The 22,097-nt window shown below is 61.6% G+C and overlaps 1 protein-coding gene across 1 annotated transcript in view; it reads right to left on the bottom strand.

Moving 5' to 3' along the window:
- Nucleotides 1–2,586: 2,586 nt before the first annotated feature.
- The window catches only part of HS3ST4 (heparan sulfate-glucosamine 3-sulfotransferase 4), a 58,770-nt gene continuing 39,259 nt past the window's right edge, over nucleotides 2,587–22,097 (bottom strand). The window contains exon 2 of the mRNA XM_019479908.2: nucleotides 2,587–6,496. Within this exon, the coding sequence (XP_019335453.2) occupies nucleotides 5,860–6,496 (637 nt within the window). The 3' untranslated portion in view covers nucleotides 2,587–5,859. The remainder of the gene's footprint in view (nucleotides 6,497–22,097) is intronic.

Genomic DNA, 22,097 nt, shown 5'->3' with positions numbered 1-22,097 from the left:
GCGGCCGGCAGCGAGGATCTCTGCCCCCCTTCCCGCAGGAGGCAGCCCCTCCAGCCCCCTCCCTCGCACGGGCAGCTCTCCCCGTCCCACCGCCCCTTGCTCGGGGCGCTCCGCAGGCCACGCAGCCCCCTGCCCCAGCTACCTCCTGCCCCCACTGCTGCCTTGGCCTGTAAGGACCGCAGGGACCCAGGTGCAGAAGCCGGGAGATCGGTGCCCCCAGCAATGCCCCGGGGGTTGGCACCAGTCCCTGGCTGTTGTCCTGCCCTGCAGGTCCCTGGGCCACGTTGGACCACGTCCAGCCCAGATCCCCCACGCGTGTCTGCCCGCACCGGGGCAGGAGTGGGATCCTTGCAAAGCCGCCTCTGCTCCAGGCGCTCGCGAGGCCAGCAAAGGAAACCACATCGCGGTGCAGAGTTACGGCGGGTTCACAAGCTTTTAATGATCACAGCAGGCGAGAGCGACACACCGGCAGCGACAGCTTTTCTGATTGTCTAGAAATACAGCGCTTGCTCCATAAAGGTCACCTGGAAAAGAACACACTGTGCCTCGGTCTGAACATCGACATGCTTGTGCCACGCGTGCCGGGCGGCTGCACACAGCTTCCAGTTACCTCGTTAGGATTAAAGTCTTAGTCAAACAAATGTTTCTTCCACGGGGCCGGATTACATGGTGGGGGAATCGCGTAACTCAAATACGAAACAATCTGACTACATTTGAGATTTAATTGATCTTTTGATGACTTTGTAAATGTCTGGCAAGAGGGGAGATGCTTCTCAAACAGGAAAATCTACACCCAAATGATCTCAATTTGAATAATAAGTATTCAGTCCTTGTTTGGTAAATATACCCAGTGTTAATGGTGCTTAATGGTGCCTGTAATTGGTGTCTAAAGTTATTTAAAAGTAAATTTACTAGAAAATAATTAGCAATTTTATAGTTCACTACTTCCTAATTTTGTTGATAAAAGTTTTTCAGCGGCCCTATCAGATGGCACAACAATGCGGTGCGGCGGGTAGGCTGCTTCTGCGCTGCCGGGAGATTGTGCACACAACACCGGCTAAAAACATTTTCCTCCTAATTTCTTCCCCTGGAAGCCAGCCCTCCCTCGCCTTTTATTATGCGGTAAATTAGCCTTAATCAACATGGAGTGAAACTTTCCAGGCACCGCTCAGGGATTTGTTTGTTGTTGACCTTGGGAGTCCTGAACCAGCGCCGCGGGAGTGAAGAGGGAACCGGTTTCCTCATTAGCGGAGCATCTTTCCGTAACGAGCTTGTGGCGCCGCTCCGTCCAGCCTGCGCGCGGCTGCCCTCCCGGTGCCTCTGAAGAGCGCCCGGGCTGGCCAAGGGCAGGGAGGGCCGTCACCAAAGTGCTCCTGGCCGGTGCCTTTGCCAACGTGCCGTGCACGGCTCCGTGCCGCGTGCAGCTCGGGTGGCTGGCAGGGCGGTCCCCTGGGCTCGACTCCTGTCCCTGACGGGGCAGGGAGCCCAGCACCCCCAAGCTCTCAGTGGGCAGGGGGGTCATGCAAAAGTCCCTCGAGCCAGGATGGTCTGGGGGTCACGGCCCAGGCCTCGAGCTCCTTGGATGGGGTGGGGTGGGGTGCACCCTAGGGTGCTGGTGAAATCCCCCCGGTGCTGCTCCCAGCAGGGTAAAGCGGGGTCAGTCCCAGGGCCGCGCTCTCCTGTCGCACTGGTGCCCGCGTGCTCAGAGCAGCCCTGGCCGGCCCCGCTCCCCGCCTGGCCGTGCTGATCCTTGGCACTCCCCGGAGGCGGCCGCAGCTGCCACATTGGAGGCTGATGGAGACCTTGGGCTGCCGGGGCCTGTGACCGCTCTGTGCAAGCCTGATTCCCTGTCTGGAGGGCCGTGGGGCATCTGCAGCAGCTCACGGTGCACGTGGCCCCTGTGCGACACACTCCCTGTGCCCTCCTCCCCGTGCAATACCAGTTGCCTGCTCTGGAGCCCGGGGAGCGGTGCCCTGCCCTGTGCACCGAACGGGAGCCGCGGGGTGGGTGGGGGCAAGGCCAGGACGGCCTAGAGGAAGAGAGGCCCCTGCAGCCGCAGACACGTGCAGCATGCACAGCTGGAGGGAGAGGGGTGCCCCAGCCCCCCCGCACTCGGGCCCTGCGCAGCCCCACCGCAGCGCCCCGCACCAGGCCCCTGCCTGCCGGCGACACAGCCGTGCCTGCTCTGCAGAGCAGGTCGGCGAGCTGAGGGGCGCTACCCAGCACCCACCCTGGTCAGGGGTAGAGTCGTTACCTCCCAGCAATTAGCCGTGCACCTTCTCGGAGCAGGGGAGCGTGTGCGAGTCATGCACTTGAGGCTGCCCGTGCCCGTTTCCCGACGTGCCCGTCTCCTTGCACCCACCACCCGTGGACGCTCTTGCTGCAGCAGAGCTGGTTCCCTGCCTGCCCGCGGGGCCCGAGGGTCTGCTCTGTGCTGCAGGCATCCTCCCCCAGTGTCCCAGGGACAGACCGGGCCCAGGCTCCCGTCCCGTGCGGGGCCCACGCGATCGCGGAGGGAGTGCCGCGACTCCCCCGATCTCTGCCCCTGCCCCCCGAGACCGTGGAGAAACGGAGCAGAGAGCAGCAGCTGCTACAACGGTTTATTATTCAGTGCCGTGGGTTCAAGTTCTGCCGTCAGGTGCAGGGCGACACACAGAGACGAGTTGGAGGAGGGCGCAGCTCGGCGGTTTGGTTTCGGGAGAACGAATTCTCCATTTCCAGTCTCTGAACCATAAAGTACCAGATTTTCCAGCACAATGAATCATCCAGTCTGTGTGTATAAAATTAAATATAATTTATGCTTTGCTAATTGAAATCAAATACAAAAATTCAATTTCCTGTGTGTTGTAACGCTGACATTTAAATAGTAAAAAAAAAAAGAAAAGGAAAGTTATTAACCCAACTCTCTCGCAGCAGGTTGCTCGCGCTCTCACCAGATAGAAAATAATTCCTCTGTCAAATTAGCACATTACAAATGCAGACACATGTAGCTGGGTGCGCGGGCGCGGTGGGGCACGCAGCAAAGGGACCGCTCGCAAGCCAGGCTGAGGCGGGGGGCAGCCGCGGGCCCGGGGGCTGCGGAGGGGCCAGCAGTCTCTTCTCCACCCGGTGCTCGGCGTCTCCTCCCGGGGTCCGGGACGGTGCCCGCATCGAAAAGAAACCTGTAGGGACGGGGCGAGCAGGGCAGCGTGGCCTGGTGGGGGCCCACAGTCACACGTGGGAGCCTGGCTCGGGGCGCTCAGCCTGGCAGCGCTGCGAGCTGCCCCCGGATCGCGGGGAAGGGACCTGGCTCAGCACCTGAATCCAGCGGCACCGCTCGGCCGGGCCACGGTGCTTCGTCTGGGGGCGAGCGGGAGCTGCTTCCCCTGCCCAGCCCCAGGCCCGCGGCAGGTGGGTCACGACATGCCGGCGGGGATCTCTCAAAGCTCTTTGCTCTCTGGGAAAAGGCCCCGTGGAAAGAGCACGGGCGAGTTGGCGGCGGGTAATTCAATGCCACTAGCTGCGCCACCCCGGGTGCGGTCGGGGTGCCAGGAGGGGCCACGAACATGGCTGGGGTGAGATGGGCGCCCTTGCCGGGGCTTCGACATCAACAGACGGCTCCTCCTGCGAGGCGGCCGGCCAGGACCGGGGGCATCTCTGCTGCCCGAGCTCAGGCCTCGCCATGTGGCCTCGTGGCAGCTGCCGCCAGCCTTCTCCAAGCCCGGTCATGGCCCCTGGTTGGGAGGCCTCGACCCGGGGAGGTGCAGACAGACCCGGTGTCGCCGGCCCCAAGTCTTCCCTGGGGCTGGAGGATAACGCAGATCCCAGGGAGGGACTCAGCCCTTGGCAGGACTGAACCAAGAAGGAGAAAGAGGCTTCACAGGCAAACGAAACGAAGTCCTGGGCGTCCCTTGGGGGCCGCGGGAGAAGCCCCGACCTCCCCTCCGAGCCCATGAATCGCCCTGCGTTGCCCTGCAGAACAACACGGCTTCTGCTTAGCAGCAGCAATGACACTTTAATATCGCACGAAGCCATTTCAAGTTGCCTGCCCCTGCGACGTATTTCCAATCTTCACGGAGTCCGTTCTGGATCCGCAGGTCTGTGAAGACGCGTCTAATGTCAGAAGCTGCTTTTAAAGCTAATCAGGCTAATGCAACCTGGCACTCGCTGCCGTGCGAACTAATGTGACACTCCTCGAACCCGGCCCGCGGTCTCCATTTGACAAATGAGTTTAGCTCGTTCCTTATACAACCCCGAGCACGAGCGGCGCCTTCTGGTGTAACGAACCACACGACAGGCCGTGAAACCCAGAGCAGGTTCAGCTCGTTGCCTGGCTTGACAGCGCTTTCCCGGGTACTTGGACCCACACGGGCTTCGTGCTGCCCGGCGCAGCGCGGGGCTGGCCTGGCCACGGATGCGCGCGCTGTCTCCTGCTGCGCGTGCTGCTCTCAAACAGCGGCGAAGGCAGACTCTCCAAGGAGCGCTGCGGCTTAAACAAATAGCGTGCACGGCCCCCCCGGGATGCCCTGCTGCCGCTCCGTGGGAAATGAAATAAAAGGGAAATAAAAAGGACCCCTAGACATCGAGGTTGTTTGCTGTTGAAATCACCCGGAGGAGGGGAGGGCTCCCTCAAGCTAACACCGTGTTTGCCTTTTGTTCCTGCCGCCACGGGCTCTGGCTCGGCAGCCGGCGTGGAAAACGGGCAGCTGTGTTGCACGCCTGTGTTGCTCTGCGCGGAGAGGGGCGCGCGGCTCACGCGGGCACGGCCGCGGTTCCAGCTGTGCTCGGGGCTTGTTTGACATCCTCCGCCTGGGTTTGCGCCTCTGCCTGAGCGTGCCGCTTGATCGCTGCCCCCTGCACGCGCAGATCTGTGCAGGGCCGCGAGCTCGCTGCGCTCCCGCTGGAAACGAATTCCCTTTCTGCTGCAGGTTTTGAAGCCGAGATGAAGAGCGTTTCACCGTGCCGCAGGGTCCCGCTTTTCAAAGGTGCCAGGCACGGGCAGGCCACAGAGACTCCCGCAGCATTCGCAGCTGCTCGGCATCTTTGAAAGCTGGAGCGGCACGGGGGCTTTGCACAGCTCGCCAGCTGCTGTGACAAGGTCTTATCTGGCAGGGGGTCCTTCTGGACCGAGAGCTCATTTCCACGGCTGCACCAGCAACAGCAGCCTCGGCTGCCACCTGGAAATCCTGCTTCGGAGTCAGGCCGCTGGCCTGGCTGCCAGGGGGGCCGCAGGGGCCGCGGGCTCCGCAGCACGGTGCTAGCGCCCTCCCCGCCCGCGGCACGGACAGCCTCTCCCGGGATGGGACCCCAGGAAACCACCCCAGTCTCAGGCCCCATAAGTGCCAGGGCCAGCTTGTCTAAGGGCCATTGCCAGGCGCCCGGGGAGGCCCCGAGTCTGAGCTCCCTGCACACCGGAGTGACGCGAAGCCACGGCACCACCGGTGTTACCGCCAGCAGCAAGCGCAGGATCGGGCCCAGGGTGTCGTGGCACTTGGTAAATAGTGTGCTAATTAGTGCAATGTGCAATGGAGGTGAAGCTTCTTCTTGCCATCCCTTGGCTTGCCCCCCGCCCAAGTGTGCGCGTGTGACCGGGTGCGTGCCACGAAATACCAGGTCTCTAGCAGCTAGCGAGGGAAAACCGGAGCAGTGCGGAGAGGACGAGACCTACTGCCTTGCCTGGTCCCTGTCGGGCTCTGCTGGCGCGGGCAGGGCTCAGGACCCCCCCTCCAGCTGTGCCGCCTGGCCCCCCGCAAACGGCAGCACGAGGGGAAGGGAGAGCCCGGACGGAAAGGTGGGGCCCGGCCCTGCCACGCGCGAGTCTGAGCCGCTGACGGCGGTCCCCTCGAGAGCAGAGGGGCTCTCCCGCCCGCCCTCCCGCCTTCACTTGTCACTTCCTTCCTGCTCCCACTGGAAATCCTGCCCCGTCATTTGGTAGAACATGACGTTGAACGGTTTGTAAAACTTCCGCAGTCTGTGGATGACGTCGGGGTCTATTTTGGGGTGAGTTCGACCCTTGGACTTGCCCAGGCACCGGGGCGGACTGCCGTCCTCCGGCTTCTTCAAGCAAGGGAACCCCTTGGTTTTATTGAAATAAAAGTGTTTCTCCGTCACCAGCCTTTTGAGGCCCAGGAAGTCCTGGACCTTGGCCATCTCGCCGGCGGGGTCGATGATGAGCCGCTCGCCGCTCACGAAGAGGATCTGGGACAGGGGGAAGTACTGGAGCCAGTTCTCTAGGTGCAGCGCGTAGATCCCGATGCGGATGGCGCTCCAGGAGGCGTCGATCAGCCCCAGGGTCCGGTTCTTGAAGGCCAGCACCTCGAAGGTGGGGATGTCGGGCTTCTTGGAGAGGGTCTGCGTGTAGTCCGAGATGGCCCTGGTCACCGGGTTGCGCACCACCACGATCAGCTTGGTGTCCTTGGCCATGGAGTGGATGCGTTTCGGGGCCTCGTTGGTCACAAAGTAGCTGGGGGTTTTCTCCATCGTTATCTGCCCCTCCAGCGTCTTGGGCATCACGCTGCTGCAGAGAGAGGAAGCGGGAGAGAGGGGAAGAGAGGTTAGTTCTGCGGCCGGATCCCATCCGCGCGCACTCTGCAGTCGCGTCCCCAGCCCGCCCTGCCCTGCCCAGTCCGTGCGGTGCCGACAAAGCGCACCGCGAGCGTGGCAGCGGGGAACCAGGCGGCCTCCACGTCCCCGCCACTCTCAGCCTCATTTGTCTGCAGACACGGGAAGCGCGCACTGCGTGTTCAAACTGGTCTCAGTAACGTATTATACAGTCAATTTGCCATAGGCATATGTAGACAAAAGTTAATTGACAATAAACCTGTACAATACCTGTCTGTACAGCAAGCCATCTGCTACCATTTGCTCAATTAAGTCTATTCACTTCAGAGCCATGTACCGAAGTGGTGCATTTAGGATTACACAAGACCTTTTTGTTATGATGACATGCTTTTAAATGTCTCAGCTAATAAAACTTAATACAGAATAAGATCCCTGGCTTCTAGTACAATAATTAAATTTATTTACTATCTTGTGTGTGAGAAAGAATGACTTTTCTTTTATCTCTAATTCACATGCTCTGTCAATAATTAATTGCTGCTGGGTTTTGAGCTTCCTGTGCAAGCACTTTTATTAGCCAAAAGGAATTTGCCTGCTGGATAAATTAACGCGCAGCAAGCCTTTCCTGGGTAACAGGCTATCGCGTTGCACGGAAACTGCAGCCAGGCCCGCGCACGTGCAGGAGAGTGCAACCCCTGCTCACAGGCCACCGGTGCAAGCGCCTGGCAAGCGCACGGCAGCACCTCTTCGCCTGCCTCGGCTGCTGGCTGAAGTGCTGCGGTGCTGCCGGCTGGCGCACGTGCTGCGCTGTGAATTGCAGCCGGCGCCCGAGCGAGGGCAGGGCGGCTCGGCCTCCCCGCGGGGCACCGCACTTGAGACCCTCGTTACTGCCTGGGAAACCTGCCTCCGGCTGCAAAGCGGCAGGCTGCCGAGCCCTGAGCGAGGTTGCAGCTTGCTGGAGCCCACGAGCGGTGCGACCCCCCAGCAGCTTTCAACACCCGCTTTGCACCGACTCGGAGGACCTGAGAGGCCGTGTGAGGCGCCGGGACCGGGACCCGCAGCGCCCGTGCTCTCTGCGAGGCCCTCCTGCCTCCACTCCCGGCTAGGGGCAGGGGAGGCCATCATGGGGGGGAGTTGGGCCTGACAGACCGAAATACCGGAGGCTTGCAATGAGAGCAGGGGCTTCGTGTTCCCGGGGGTGCTGGCTGTGTGCACACACCCCACGGCTTGCTTGGCCTCCTGCTTGTTCGGTCGCCCGCGGGGGGCTGCCGCGGGGGCGAGGAGCAGAGGGAGGGGTGTTTCTGCAGGGGGTTAGTGCTCCCCCTTTGCCTGGTGGTGGGGCATGCCGGGGCCTGGGGCTGAGCACGGAGAAGAGCCCCCGCCCGGTGCCGCCGCAGCCGCGGGGCAAGGGGAGCGCGTGCAGCACCGCTCCGCACTGGGAAGCTGTATCCTCACCACGGGCTTCTGCCGAAACCCACGTGTCTGGGCTTGAAGCGGTTCTTCGAGCAGCACCGGGGTCCCTGCCCTGGCACTGCTGTCACACGGCAGCCCCCGTTTTGTGGCTGGACCGCAGCACGTGTGCGACAGCTGCAGGATGCGGGCCGCTCGTGTGTGCCCTGTGTGTGTGCTAAGCAATAGCGGGACCTGCCTGCCTGGCTCCTAAAGCCGTCCAGGCTGCAGGCACAGGCCAGGGCGCTGCTGGCTTGAGTCTTCCCTGGTGCTGGGAGAGCCTTGAAGCCCATCGGAGGCTGCGTCTCCTTGGGCAAGGGGTATTACTTTAAAAACAATTACTGGAGAAAAATAGTCCAAGTCCTAGATCTGCCCGTGTCGGGGGAAAAGGGTTCCCGTGTCCTGCAGTCCAGCTCACCCACAGCTTTGCCACAAGAAACCAGCACACTGCCCCAGCACACCCTGCCCGCAGCGTCCTAGAGCGCAGCCCACGGCACGAGGGACCCCCGGGCTGCCTGCCAGAAGCTGGTCTCCCCTCGCTCCCGCTGATACCGCTGGTCCCGTGCAAGACGTGACAGAAACCCTTGGCCTCTTGCAGGGCAGGCAGCTACGTGTCGCCCAAAGCCGTGCTCCTGCTGCCCAAGGTCACGGTCTCTGCAGAAAGGCGATGACGGTTGCATGCTTTCCCCGCTCTTCCGACGGCAGCAGCACCCGGGAAGCACACGGCTGCAAGGCCGACACCTGCCCCACACCTTGCCCCGAGAGTGAAGCCTGTAATGGTGCCTGGCTGTCCTGGCTAGGAGGGCGTCTGTCCTAAGTACCTGGACATGAGGAGCGGCATCTCCCCCAGGCAGGTGGGGCTGAGGCCAGAGAGCCGGGCTGCTCCCGCACCGCAGGGCACAGCTGGGGCGAGGGTGCCAGGCACTGGCTTGCTCGCTCGAGAAGCAGCGGAGAGGCCTTGCAAGTGCTCCCGATCTGAAGCACGCTGGACGCAAGCTGCTACGGACGGCGGCCAACAGCTGCCACTGCTCCACGCTGCAAATTCATCCCATCAAGCCCCGGGAGTTGCACCTGGGCCCTCGCCCCTTTCCAATCTACCCAGGCGGCTCGGCGGGGCCGCCTTCCCATGGAAATCGCCGTCTCTCGCACTCGCCTCCAAGAGCCACTTGCCAAATATAGCTCCTGATCTCTGTATGTGACCTGCCGCCCTCGCTCCTGGGCACGGCGGCTCCTCCTCAGCCCTCGCAGACGTGCCCCCAGCCCACGGGGCCGGCCGGCCTGCCCTGGTGCAGGGGCCAGGCAGCACGAGCACGGCCGTGCAAAATTCCCCATTCAGTTCCTGAGCAAACGGTGGAGAAATTTGGAACCAAAAGGCTAAAATTTCTGCATGGGAATTAGGCCGGTCGGAGGCAGCTGAGCAGAACAGATTAAAGTGACAGGAGGGAGCTGATGGATTTTGTGAGCCGGGGTGTCGGAGGCGCTTGCGGGCAGCCGTGGAGAGGATTGAGCGCTGCACAGGGCTGCGCAGGCCGCCCCGAGTGCTAATCCTCCTCCGCGGGGAGCAGGGACGTGAGCTGCCCTGTGAATACGAGCCCCGGCGTACGGAGAGATCCCACCCGCCAGCCCCCGTGACCACGAGTGGGTCCCGCGGTGCCGGCGCCCCGGAGCTGCGTGCCCGCTGCGCCGCTGGTGCTGGGAGCCGGGGGGGCTGGTAAATGAGTTAAACCCTGGTATCGAAGATCAGGTTAGCAAGGATTTCAGAGGAGTAACGCTCTATTTTCTTGTTATCAAATCTCCCTTCAGATCAGCAGTTATGCTCCAAATGCACTCAGCTGCAGGGGCTTAATTGCGTTCCATAGTTATCGATCTTTTTGGAGTGCTGATTTAGTTTTATTGAATGATAACTGAAAGAAACACCCGTTTACAAACAGCGGAGCGGCAGCGCTGGCTGCGGTCCCCTCCAAATGCCGATGTCCCTCCACTCGGAGAAGAGCAGGCTCGACGGTGTATATTATGCTCCGTAATCCAGGGTTATTCCAAGAGGCTTATGCTCCACGAGCACGGGATGCAGTTCTCTCCTGTGGACTGAAAGCCATTCTGAGCTAGCACAGACCTCTTTAACATGCATCTTGCAGAAATCCTGCAGCAAGGCGGCTCAGCCAGTTCTCTGAAGTGACAAGTCTCGCCTCGCTCCTGGTTCCCAGTCACTTCTCGCACAAAAGAGGATGCTCATGAATAAGCAGCAACGTGCCAGCGAGCAGCTAATGTTTACTGCACCCTCCTCCAGCGCAGGAACCGCTTGCTCTGGCTAGTGACAGCGCCGAGTCTCTCTGCCCAAAAACCCGAATGCAGCTTCATGCCACAGGTCGTCGGGATGATATCAGGTCTTCCAAAGTAACCCCCGGCAGGGAGGCAGCCAAAGCCAGGAGGATCCGGTGGCGATGGGACAGAGAAGGGAGCATCCCAGGGTGAAGCAGGCTCCGACCCAGTCCAGAGGAGCAAGCGCTGCCCCGGGAAGTGACACCCAGGGACGATGGAGGTACCCGGGAGCCAGCACCTGCCACCACTCCCCTGACACTAATGGGGAAAAGGAGACGCGGCGGTGGACTCCCACAGCACATGGCAGCCACCGGCTTGCCAAGGGGACACCCAAAGCCTCTCGCTGCAACGCGGCTCCTGCACGGGCGCTCCTCCATCCGGGTGCCGCGTGCCAGGCTGTGCTCGAGCTGCCCGGGTTATTCAGTGGTGTGTGCGCTCGTGTCCAGAGCCCCACGCAGACCGAGACAGCCACGTCCGGAAAGGAGAGGGGCTCGGGGGGGTTGGGGGGGCAGGTAACAGAGCTGATGGGTCCCGTGAGGAGCACTGCTCCTCACCTGCTCCAGGGCCCGGCGGGGAGCGAGGTGCAGCCTCTGAGCACCCCCGTGGACCGGCTTCCCAGGCACGCTGCCACACACGTCTGCTGCTCGGTCGCTCCAGAAGTCGACGTGTTCCCTTGCTGCAAAGCAGCTGTTTTATTGCTGCCCAGAGCCGGCCTCAACGCCAGGCCTCTCTAGGCCTCTCCATCACGGAGATGCACGAGGCAGCATCTGTGCGAGCCGCTGGTCCCGCCCAGGAGGCAGTAACGTGCCCCCGGGGAAGGGGCAGGACCCGCAGCAGGCAGTGCTCGCCCCACGCCAGGCCCAGCCTGCACCCGGGCAGCGGAGCCGCTCACCTTCACAGCGCTCGCCGCCTGCCACGCTCCCTGCTCTAATTGCTCACGCTCAAGCTAACGACAAGGGGCCAGGGGAGCATCCCCAGGGAGGCCTGGTCGTGGCACTGCTGGCGTCTTTGTGGCACCAGCGCCATGCCCCGGCCGTGGCCCGGGCCCCTCTCATGCAGTCTCACGGGGGCTGTGAGAAGCTCCCCCGGGGGAGCCCAGCCTGGGGGCAAATCCCAGCCCTGCCCTCCCTGCTGGGCAGCTTTCGGCCTGCCCCATCTCATCTGTGCTCCTCAGTCTTCCCATCTGTAAAACCGGGACAAGGGCATCAGCGACGCTCAGATCAGAGCCCGGCGGCGGAGGGCTCATTTGTAGTGACACCTCGACGCTCTGTGTTGTCACGAGGGAACTTCTATCCCCAGGCCTGGGCTGGGATCCAGGCCCTGCCTGGTGCTTCTCTCAAGCTATCAAATATGAATGATTTGGTTGCTGGTTCGGGCGTTTGATACTCCTCTGCCTTGGGCTTCGCCTCCCCATCAGGGATGCCGAGGCAGCCCCCGCCCTGCCCGCATCCCCCAGGACCGCGGTGCTCCTGCTCCGGCGAGGAGGGAACCGGCTGCAACTTGTCTCCGGCAGAAACGCCGAGCTCCTCTCCTCCGCAGACACGCGTGCCCTCCCTCGGCTGTGCCCTGCTTCTCCACCAGTCTGCAGCGAGGACCAGCTCCAGCCCCGCGCTGGGAAGCCGTGCTCACACCATTGTTCTCAGCTGCAGGCTTCAAACGAGCTCTTAATTTTCAAAGGATACATTTTATAAAATTGTGAATTTGCATGTTGCCAAAACCCCCTTGTGTTTTATTTAAATCCAGATTATCCTGTTTATTCCTTCAGTCACAGCTGTCATTTATCTCTGTGTAGGCAGCTTGTTCATTATGTTGTAGGTTTCCTGCAATCCCACTCAAAAGCAGCCTTTGTTAACTATATTTTTATGCCTCCGCCAAAAAAGAGAAAGTTTCTCCCGACTCCCACGGCTCTGTCACGGGGAGCAACGCGGATGGGGCCACGCGCCCCGGCCGTGCCACCAGCCCCGCCGGCTCTGCCGGGAAGGGAGCGGGCCGCGATCCGTGTTTCAGACGTGGTACAAGCGCCGGCTTTTGTCCTGCGACGAGACAAACATGGAGTCGCTTTCCCATTTTATTATCAACACGCTCTGGCATAATTGCTTGGTCTCTCAACTGTGACCTGCCAGGCACCGGGCTTTCAAAAGGAGCACGGTACTGCCGCTGAAGATTGCAATATGCATTGAAACCAAAATCTATTTGCTGTAAGCCCCCAAGTCAAATCTCTTGTTGAATTTGTTCAAACATAAATTTATAGCTGAATTTACATAGATTTAATGTTTTATAATCTTTCTTGGTCTGTGAATCTATATTCAAGGCAGAGTGCATTAGCTTAGAAATGTTGTGCTTAATACTGAAAATAATTTTAATCTCTCCAAAGTCCAATCCTTTGCACATCACTAAACCACAGAAGCCGGCCCATTGTAATCAGAGGCACAAAACCTGCCGCTGCCTATTAGAGGTGCACGGCTCGGATTCAGATGGCGCGCACATATGCTTCGGGAAAACATTAAGCGCAAATCATAAAGGACTTTGGGAAAGCCATTTTGGTTACTCATCTGCTTCCCTGCGGAGGGGAGGGCGCGGGCTGGGATTAGGATTGAGGCAAGACTAATGGCTCTTTGGGAGGCTGTTGCAGACGCTTGGGGCCGGAGCCACCTTTCAGCTGGGCGCTGGGGCTGGAGGGCATCGCCTGGCACTGCTGCTAGCTGCCCTCCGCTGCCCTGCACGCGGCACCACCTCTCCCGCTCCTGCCCCGAGGGCCGAGAGCTCCTTGGTGCCCCTTCCCAGGCCTGGCCGACTGGGCGCTGCTTGCTCGGACTGCGCCCGGCGAGGCTGCGTCCGCGCAGGCTCACCCAGGGATCAGGCCCAGGCCATGCACATGCATTGCCCCAGCAGCCTGGGCCCCGGGAGGGCTCCCAGGGTTTCCCAGGAGGCTGCACGTCGGGGTCGGGGTCAGGGACTGGGAGCCAGCCCACCCACTGGGACGCGCCTGCCGCAGCCCCTTCTCCTTTGCTGGAGGCCTGAGACCCCCCGCTCCCCCCCAAAGCAAAGCCAGGGATGCGCTGGAGAGTGGTCCTGTGTTGCCATAACAACCAAGGTGCATCCTGTTGGGTGTCTGCACACTGATCAGATCAGAGCAGGGAAGTACGGGGTTGCTGCGGCAACCGAGATGCTGAATTTGAAATCCTGTTGATCGAGGAGTCATCGAAGGAAGAGGCCGGGCTGGGGCGAGCCCTTCCAGCCTCGGCCTTGGGGGGCTCCGGGAACGAGGGATGCACCACCGCGCCGGGGCCGGGTGCAGGCTCCCGGGGGCCAAGGACCTCCTGCTAAGAGCAGCCGGGGTGGGAGGCACGTGGTGACAGCCTGGCCAGGCCACCCAGCCCTCCTGGCAGGCGTGCACCCTGCGGCCGCGGCAGGATGACACCTGCGAGCGCTGCACAGCTGGGCAGGCCGCTGGGAGGACCGAAACCCGGGTGGCGAAGTACCTGCCAGGAGCTGCCACGCGGTAGGCATTGGGGTCACCTTCCCAGGAGCAGGGGAAGTGCCCCTAGAGCTGCGCCCCCGCCCCTGGCACCGCGGTTCATATTCCTGCAGCGCCAGCTGCTCCCGGGGCAGGCGTCTCGATGCTGCGTGGGCTCAGAGACCCGGGTCAGCAATCGCAGGGGCTTACAGATACTAGCCTGACCCTCCTCTCCCGTAGCTTAGCCGGCTCCAGCAGCGTGCCGCCGGGGGGGCCTGGGGCCAGCGAGGAGCCGAAGCAGCCCCTGCGTGTCCATCCTGCACACGGGCGAGCTGCTCCGGGGAGCTCACCCGCACCCACGGCGCGGGGTCGGCGAGGGCAGCCAGGCATTTAAAGGCTGGGAACTGTGCTCAGGCTGCATTCATCGGTCCCCGCTCAGAGCGATCTCCTCTTGTGCCCTTTGCGGCCGTGACGGCCTAGCGTGCACGTTCACCACCCCTGCGGGAGCGACGCTGGCTGAGGACACGGCTCGGCCTCTTTGCACGGGTAAAACCTGAAGCAGTTTGATATCCCAGCTCGCATGCAGGAGAGCCGGGGCTTTGACAGGCATCGCCAGTCTCAGCTGGGCTCTCCCTGGTTTCTCCCAGGGATGCCCACTGCTCCTGGGGCACCGCACAACACACCCGCTGCACGCTGGGGAGCTGGGCCAGGTGATTTAGGCGCCCCGGGGCAGGTCTCCAGCCTCTGCTGCAGGAGGCCGCGTCTTCCCCCTCCCGCTCCCGCTCCGTTCTGCAAGTCCTCTGACACGGCCTAGGAGAGGAGTGACCCCGGGAGCAGGGACGAGGGGCGGGCGAACCCCACCTGGGAGACCCGGTCTCCCTGCCCGCCGGCGAGCACAGAATCAGTGGGCAGCTGGCTGAGTAGCAGGCAGAAATATAAATATGCTCCGATTTCCCTGGGACCATCTGGCTCAGGCATGATAGGCAAGTAAGGATGCTATAATCATGGAGCAAAGAGCTAAGCTGCTCCATTAAGGTCTTTGAGCAGAGGCAGCGACGGCACCCTTATTAATCCCGCAGCTTTTTGTGAGCAGACATCCATAAGGTCAGATCCATTCAGCTGCAATTAAAAACACCCCCCTCCTGTTCCGGCTGGCTTGGAAAGCTGTTACGCCGTCGCCCTCCCCACAGGCTGCGATGATGCTCGAGCGCTAAATCCCGCTCCTTGCTCAAGTGGGTCCCCTCCAGGAAATGGCCCTGAAATGCCCCCACAGCTGTGCAGATCAGCCGTGTTTTGCGGCCGCCCGGACACAGGGCTGAGTCCCAGGGGCCTTCCTCGCAGTCGCGGCGGGGAGCGGGGACTGCAAGGGCTGTCCCCCCGGCCTCTCCCAGCGGTTAACACACCAGGCGCCGAGCGCACGGCCTGGTGGGGAGCGTTTAGCGCGTCGCAGCCTGCTCCTGCTCGCCCGTTTGCCCCGGCGGCCGCGGGGAACGTGACTGCCAGGGCTTTGCTGCTCATTTGCTGCGCGTGTTCAGAGCTGCGCGCGAAGGAATTTCAGCTTGGCGGGACGCGGGCACTAATGCAACTGGGCGTGATGCCGCTTAACCCAGGGAGGCGTCGGGGCTAGGCTGGCCAGCTTTTACTTCCAATTAAATGTCCTTGCCCCTAGCTGGGGCCCGAAGCAGGCAGTTCAGCAGGGCAGAGAGGCCTATTTCTAAGCAAGCAATCTGCTTTCCACTCCGCCCCGCCTTTTGCGGTGCATTTGCCATGAGGTGAGCAGCAAATCGATGCTATTCTAGAGCAAAAATCTTAATGCTCTCTAATGCATTTAATTAAAGCATAAAGTGCAGTGCAAGGAACTCCCCGATGTCAGGATAATGTGCGCGTGTCCTAGATACCACGGCCGACACTGAGGGGCGCACAGACGACTTCTGGGACGCTCCAACGCAGTGGTCCGTGCTGTCCGTGGACCAGGAGCTGCACCTTCCCTCCCTGCTCCTGCACGTGGGCTCGGGGCTTCCCCCGCGCCGCCAGATGCATCCCTTGCATGCGACAGCAGCCGTGCGTACGCTGCAGAGCTGCTGCGTCCCCGGAGCAGGTCCCCTCTGGTGTTATCGCCGTGAGCGTGGGCTGCTGTGAAGCCCCGGCCACAGCAATTCGTTCCCTTATCGACCGTCTTGTTTTCCACACGCTTGCAGGCAGCAGGAGGCTGGGCTGCACGCTGGGGCCAGGGGAGGTTTTGGCTCTGCGTGAGGCTGGGTGTGGGACCCCCATCCCAGGCGCTGCATCCTGCACGGGTCACGCGCACCCTCCAGCTGTGGGCCAGGCCTTCACGGTGCCGGGGCCTGGAGGGAGACTGCTCTGGGGGTCAATACCTGGGGGAGGAGGAGGAGGAAGACCCAGCCCAAGAAGCAGTGAGACACTCCTGTCCTGAAGGAAGCCAGGCTGGGAACTATGAAAATCCCTGACCATACAGGGAGCCAGGCTCGGGAACGGCCCCCAAGAGCAGAAGGGAAGAAGTCAGCTCCGAACTGGGTTTATGATGGAGGGTGCCGAGGTGGAAGGGTTTCTGTGATGGGGATGCCTCCGACTTGTGACCTGCAGCACTGGGGTGGGTAGCAGAGGTTTGTGCATGGGGCAAAGTGCTTTTAAAGTGGTGCCTCTTGTTGAATAAGCTCTGCGCCCCCCACCCCTGACAGCCTCTGGGCACCTGCTGCAGCTGCCCCTCCCTGTCGCGGCGGGGGGCAGGTGAGCAGACGCGTGTGCACACGCAAGCCACCTGCTGCTCTGTGCTCCTGGCCAGCCCTCGAGGGGGAAGCTGCAGCCCCAGGCTGCACGCCTGTGTGCACGCCTGTGCGTGCACACGCCATGCACACGCCTCCCAGGGGCCTCTGCAGTGTGCAGCACCCGTGTGCCCATGCTCAAATGGCCATGTCGCTGTCACACCTTTGTCCCCAATAGCCCAAAGTTTCACTCAGGGAGGCTGAAATTAGGCTCTTTCCCCCTTGAAGCTGATCTGTGAGGCTGCCTGACACCCCGCAGCGTAGCCTGGACAGTCCCTGCAAGGACGTGCACGTGCCTCTCCGCATGTGCATGGACATTTGTGTTCCCGTGCACATGCCGCACTATGCCCGCATGCCTTTTAAAGCCAGAGACACAGCCCCTACCAGGTAGGGGACGGGACTCACTGGCAGCTTAGCAAACCCCTCAGGAGCCTATTGCCGGTACTCGCTGAACAGCACAGGTCGAGGCACCTGGAAAGCCCGACTGGCGGGGCAGGGGAGGACGTGCAGCGCAAACCGCTCTAAATATTGATCTGCATCAGTTGTTCAATTGAGCCTGTTCCTGGTCCCCGGGGAGGGGCTCTCCTGACGGAGGTGGATCCTGGAGATGGCGCGATACAGCGCGGAGTGAGGGTCCGCAGTGCTTCGCCTGCAGCTTCATCTTCTGGGAAATTTACTTCTACCCGAAAAAAAATTAAATAAATCAAATCAAATCAAAGCACCTCTGGAGATGCCGGCTGCCTAAGTGCCCCCACCCCTGCTGCATCATGTTAAAAGCTTTCAGGGGAAAAACAGTAAATAAATCCGGCTCTTCAGACGTGCTTGGATGCCATCCTAACGCAGCAGCACCGCTAATAGGAGAACCATCAGCAGCTAAAAGGATGGGAACTATTAGGAAAGGACAACAGAGGAGTGATATCTGCAACGGAGGCTGCGTACCAGGCTGACTGCAGGCATCCCACCGCAGTGCGCTCGCGCCCACGCTGAGCCGTGCGTGGGGGAGGCGCCCGCCTCGCCCGCGCGGAGACGTTAAACAGGCGTGCCCTCCTTTGCTTGATTTTGCGTGCGTATTTCAGAAGAGGCAAATGGGCGCTGCTTTCCAGCGGGCCCCGAAGGGAAAGCAGGGCCGGAGCCTGACCGTGCATCCCGGGCCCGTCGTTCCCGGCTCCGAGCACCAGTCCTGCCCGACTCAGCCCTGGCTGCAAGCATCCTTCACGCGACCCCCTCCCAGAGCCCTGTTCCCCATCTGTCGCCAGGCGGCACGCACCTTGAAGGACCACGGGGCATTTCCACCGTCCCTTCCCCGTGACACCCAGCTCCTCCCGCTGTCTCTGCTCCTCGGGGCCATGCACGGCACATGTAGGATTTGGAAAAGGGGGGTGCGGAGAGTGAGCAGCATCATCACACAGAGCACAGCACCTGTTTTTCTCCAGGAAAAAAGAAACCAGGAGCTTTACTAATACGCTAGAGGCCCAGGGCTGCATGATTCAGTTTAAGATCGAAGCAGAAACGAAGAGAGCTGCAGCTAAGAGGAGCGTGCAGGGCTGGGAAATAGGAGCTTGCTGGGCAGGAGGCAGGGCCGCGGCTCGCTGGTGGGGAGCATCTGGCCCAGTAAAGGGTCCTTGGCACCTGCGGCACGACGGGCTGGAAGGGACGGGGTGGATGACAGCAGGCCGCGAAGTCGAGTGCCTCCCTCAGCCCAGCCTGGCTCGTGGTGTTAAATGCTGGGTACAGCAGGGATCAAAGGGGGTGCGAATGCACCAGGGCACCCCCGGCTCTGCCCGTGGCCCCGCACGACACCCTGGCCATGGCACACCCTCTGCCCTGGGCCGGGGGCTCAATGCCACAGCCACTTCCATCTTGTACCCACAGCCCCCGCACGGACCCCGAGCCTTGCCAGGGGCCAACATGGGACGCGCTGTATGCCCACGCCAGGAGCCTGCCCCGCAGCACAGGGCCGTCCGCGGGGTGCAACGGGGACGGCGACACTGCATCGCCCGCGCCAGCCCTGAACGCGCCTGCGGCCGAGACACGCAGACAAGTGTCCTCTGGGCCACGCGGGGATGGACGGCTGCAGAGAGCTCCTCGCACCGCCCCAGGCTGCCCTCCCGGGGCTGGCCAGGGCTGCGCTTCTGGCCCGCCAGGCTGTCGCAAAGCGCACCGCTATTTCCTGTTTGTGTGTGTTGATTATTTTGGGGTATAAGTTCATTTATTATGCATGCAAAAATGGTAATACACCAGCATTTGAATGTCTGTTAGGCATACAATATTCTTATTATTCAAAAACGTTCCTTTTTCCCTCCGTAATTGAATGGTTTACCTTATTATTACTTTATGTTAATGACCCAGCATTTCCATTTTTCTATAGGATGCCTAATTGTGAGCGAGGCGCAATCAGAATCAGAGATGCCATCAGTAATTGACTGCATCGTAATAGCAGGCACCGGCGCCGGGGCTGAGCACGCGGCTCCACGGGGCCCGGAGAGCGCGGCGCGGCGCGGCGCAGACCCGGGAAGCTGCGTCGTGGCGGGACGGCCCCCGCGCGCCGAGCGGTGACAGCCGGGGCATTAACGTGGATAGAGCGCTATTTATATCAGTTTGTACGTTTAATCAGGTTTTTTGCAGTTTTCAGCGAGATGTGAACTCAACCCCCGTCCGAGGCGTTTGGTTCAAATCAGCTGAGACAGAGAATAATCAAGATTTATGATTCTCGTTCTGACTGGGATCGCGCAGTCGGTGCGATTGGCGCGACGGAGCTTCCTCTCCCGGCGCCTGAGTGACACCCACTTCGCTCTCCCTCGCACCGCTGATTTAATGTCCATCTTGAAAACTGTCAAAACACTTTGGCGGCTCCAGATAACGCTGGCAGCGGGCTCCCCCACCCCCCGGCGCGGCCCGCGGCTGCGTTGGATGCTCGCCGGCCCTCGCTGGTGGTGGCCGATGCTCGAGGGCCACGGCAGCCAAGCTAAGCCCCGCTGGGAGGAAATCAGAGGTTGCACGAGCAAAACAAAAGCTGTTTGGCGCAGCTCTTGGCAGCCACGAGAGTGCCAGGGTGCCCCTGCCCGTGCCCTCCGCTTGGCTGGGGGGGAACCGTCGCGGGGTCGGGCCGTGCCACGGGGCCTGCACGTGATACTCGCAGGCGTGGGGAGACAAGGGCAGGCAGGTCTGCCGTGGCAGGGGGACACGGGCAAGGCTGCGGGGCGGCTGCCATCCCACCGCTCTGTCTGCGGGGCTCAGGACCGCTCCGGGAAGGCTGCGCTCTGCATCCCAGGTCTCTGCCGGTCCTGGCTCAATGTCTCCCGAGGATCTGCTCAGAGCCGGGGCGTGCGAGCCAGCAGCGGGGACCTGCGCGGTGCCCAAGAGCTCGCTCCTGAGGCTCCTGCTCCAGCGGGCGCCGCAGGGGCCGTCCCCGGACACCAGTTCCCGTCGGTGCCGCGCTGCTCGGAGGTGCACGGCGACGTCCTTGCTCAGGGGACTCTCGTCCTGGTCCTGCCGCCTGCCCTGCCCTGCCCTGCCCTGCCCTCAGGACACCCCTGCAAACCCGCACCTGCCACCGCTTCAGGGAACGGGGATGCAGGGAAGGGTCTCGAGCGACTCGGAGCTGGAGGTGGCTGCTCCTGCCCACCCCTCCATCGCTCTCCATGCCCAGGACACGAGGCCCCAAATGACAGGGAAGCAATAGCAGCCCGTGGGCGCGTGCGGCTCCCCGAGGCCGAGGGAGGCTGGCGCTCTGCCCTGGGCAGGCGACGCAGGAGAGCGGTCGCCCGACTGACCCGTGACGCACGGCGGGCCGGGGAGAAGGGGGCAGGATTCACCAGATCAGCAGGCGGATTGGATCGTCTAGGACTACGCTGCGACGCTGCGACGGGGAGATGCTGTGCTGTCTGCCTGGCCCGAGCGCGGCCAGCCCTCCCTGCCAGCGCCCGAGGGAGAAGAGCCGCGGCACTGCCACGTCCGCGCAGACCGCCCAGCGCGCGCCAGGCAGGCTGCGCGTCCCGCGGGGCTCGCTCCGGTCCCTCGTGTGCGCAGCGCTGCAGCAGGGTTTCCTGCCAGGCGTGCAAGCAGCACAGATGGGAGGAGGTGGGAAGCCCGGGAGAGCCCGCTCCGTCAATAAAGCAAACAGCGCCTGGTTTGGACAAACTGGTGCTCGCGGGCCCTGGCCGGTCCCACACGCTCCGATTAGTGCCAATGCTGAATGCAAACCAATTAACACTCTAAGTCTGCTTATCTCATGTCACTTAGCGCCGAAATAAAGCCTAACACTAAACACACATATTGATCTAACCATTAAATCCAGCATCCCTCACAACCCCTCATTATATTAGTGAGCAAAAATGGAGTCACCTTAGTTTTCAGAACGGAGCGTACGATGAGCGACGGCTGAATCGCTTCACCCCGGGGTGCACAATCCCACAGGGAGGGCCACGTCCATCTCGGGTTGCGATCGGGCCGGAGATGGCCCTGCGCACGTGGTGCCCGCTCTGCTGCGCCCTGGGCAGTGCTGCCTGTGCTCCCTTTACCCTGCAGCGCTTGCAGCGCCTGGCGTAAATGCCTGCGCGCTCGTGCGGGACAGCGGGTCTCTCCTGGGAAGGCCGGCGCAGGTGTGATGTGGCAGCTGCTCTCCAGAGCCACGGGCCTCATCGCACCAGGGACCAAACCAGCAAAACTGACCCCAGCCCCAAGCCCTGCCTGTCCCGAGCCCCCGGGCACTGCGCGCGATGACCCCGGGAAGGGAAAGGCGTGGGTTAACCCCGTTTAAATCACCTCCTGGCAATGACTCCTTCACCTTTGTCTTTTAAAGTCATTTTAGCCACACACGAACCAGGGATGTCAGCGCAGAAACAAACAGATTAGAAATGCTCACCACCAAGCGTAATAAATGGGACCGCTATAAAAGTTAACGTCCCCAATATTTCCTTGCGAGCCGCTACCTTTTGCATTAATTGAAGCAAGAAATGTTCCGCTTAGTTAAAACATCTACTTAGTACTCCGCTCGTAAACACACCTGCAGATCGAGCTGGCTGGTTCACTGGGTTTAAATGAGTTGATATCAATGTTATTGATGGTATGGTGGCATCAGGAGAGCGCCGTGAAGCTTTAATGAGGCAGCAAAAGTGCTGGCGCCTTGCTTGCTGCAACCGTGCAGAGGTCAATGATTCATTAGGCCACAAAGCGCTGATGCTGTCACTGCCTCTGCCAGCGGGGATGGAGGTGGCAGGCGCGTGAGCCCACCTGCACCGGCCCAGAGACGGGCGCAGGCCTGCATGCCCTTCCCAGCCAGGGACCCACGCTGGCACCGGGGCCTCGGCGAGGGCGCGGGGAGCGAGCGACCGGAGGCAACGGTGGGAGGCAGCCCGCGGCGGGGTTGGGACGTGCGACGTGCCCGCTGTTTACATCCCCAATTACGAGAGCGCGCTGCTCGGCTCGGCTCGGCCCGGCCAGGTGTCACGTCTGCAGACAAGGTTAATAGGCAGCGAACAGGCGCAGCTGCGCTGCGACGTGTGCGGAGGACACAGCCATGTGAAGCAGCTTGGAGCGACGCGGCTCCCGTT

The sequence above is a fragment of the Alligator mississippiensis genome, chromosome 13, assembly GCF_030867095.1.
Source record: "Alligator mississippiensis isolate rAllMis1 chromosome 13, rAllMis1, whole genome shotgun sequence".
NCBI classification, from domain to species: domain Eukaryota; kingdom Metazoa; phylum Chordata; order Crocodylia; family Alligatoridae; genus Alligator; species Alligator mississippiensis.
Note: the sequence above shows the minus strand (reverse complement) of the source record. Positions and strands in the feature narration are given on the sequence as shown.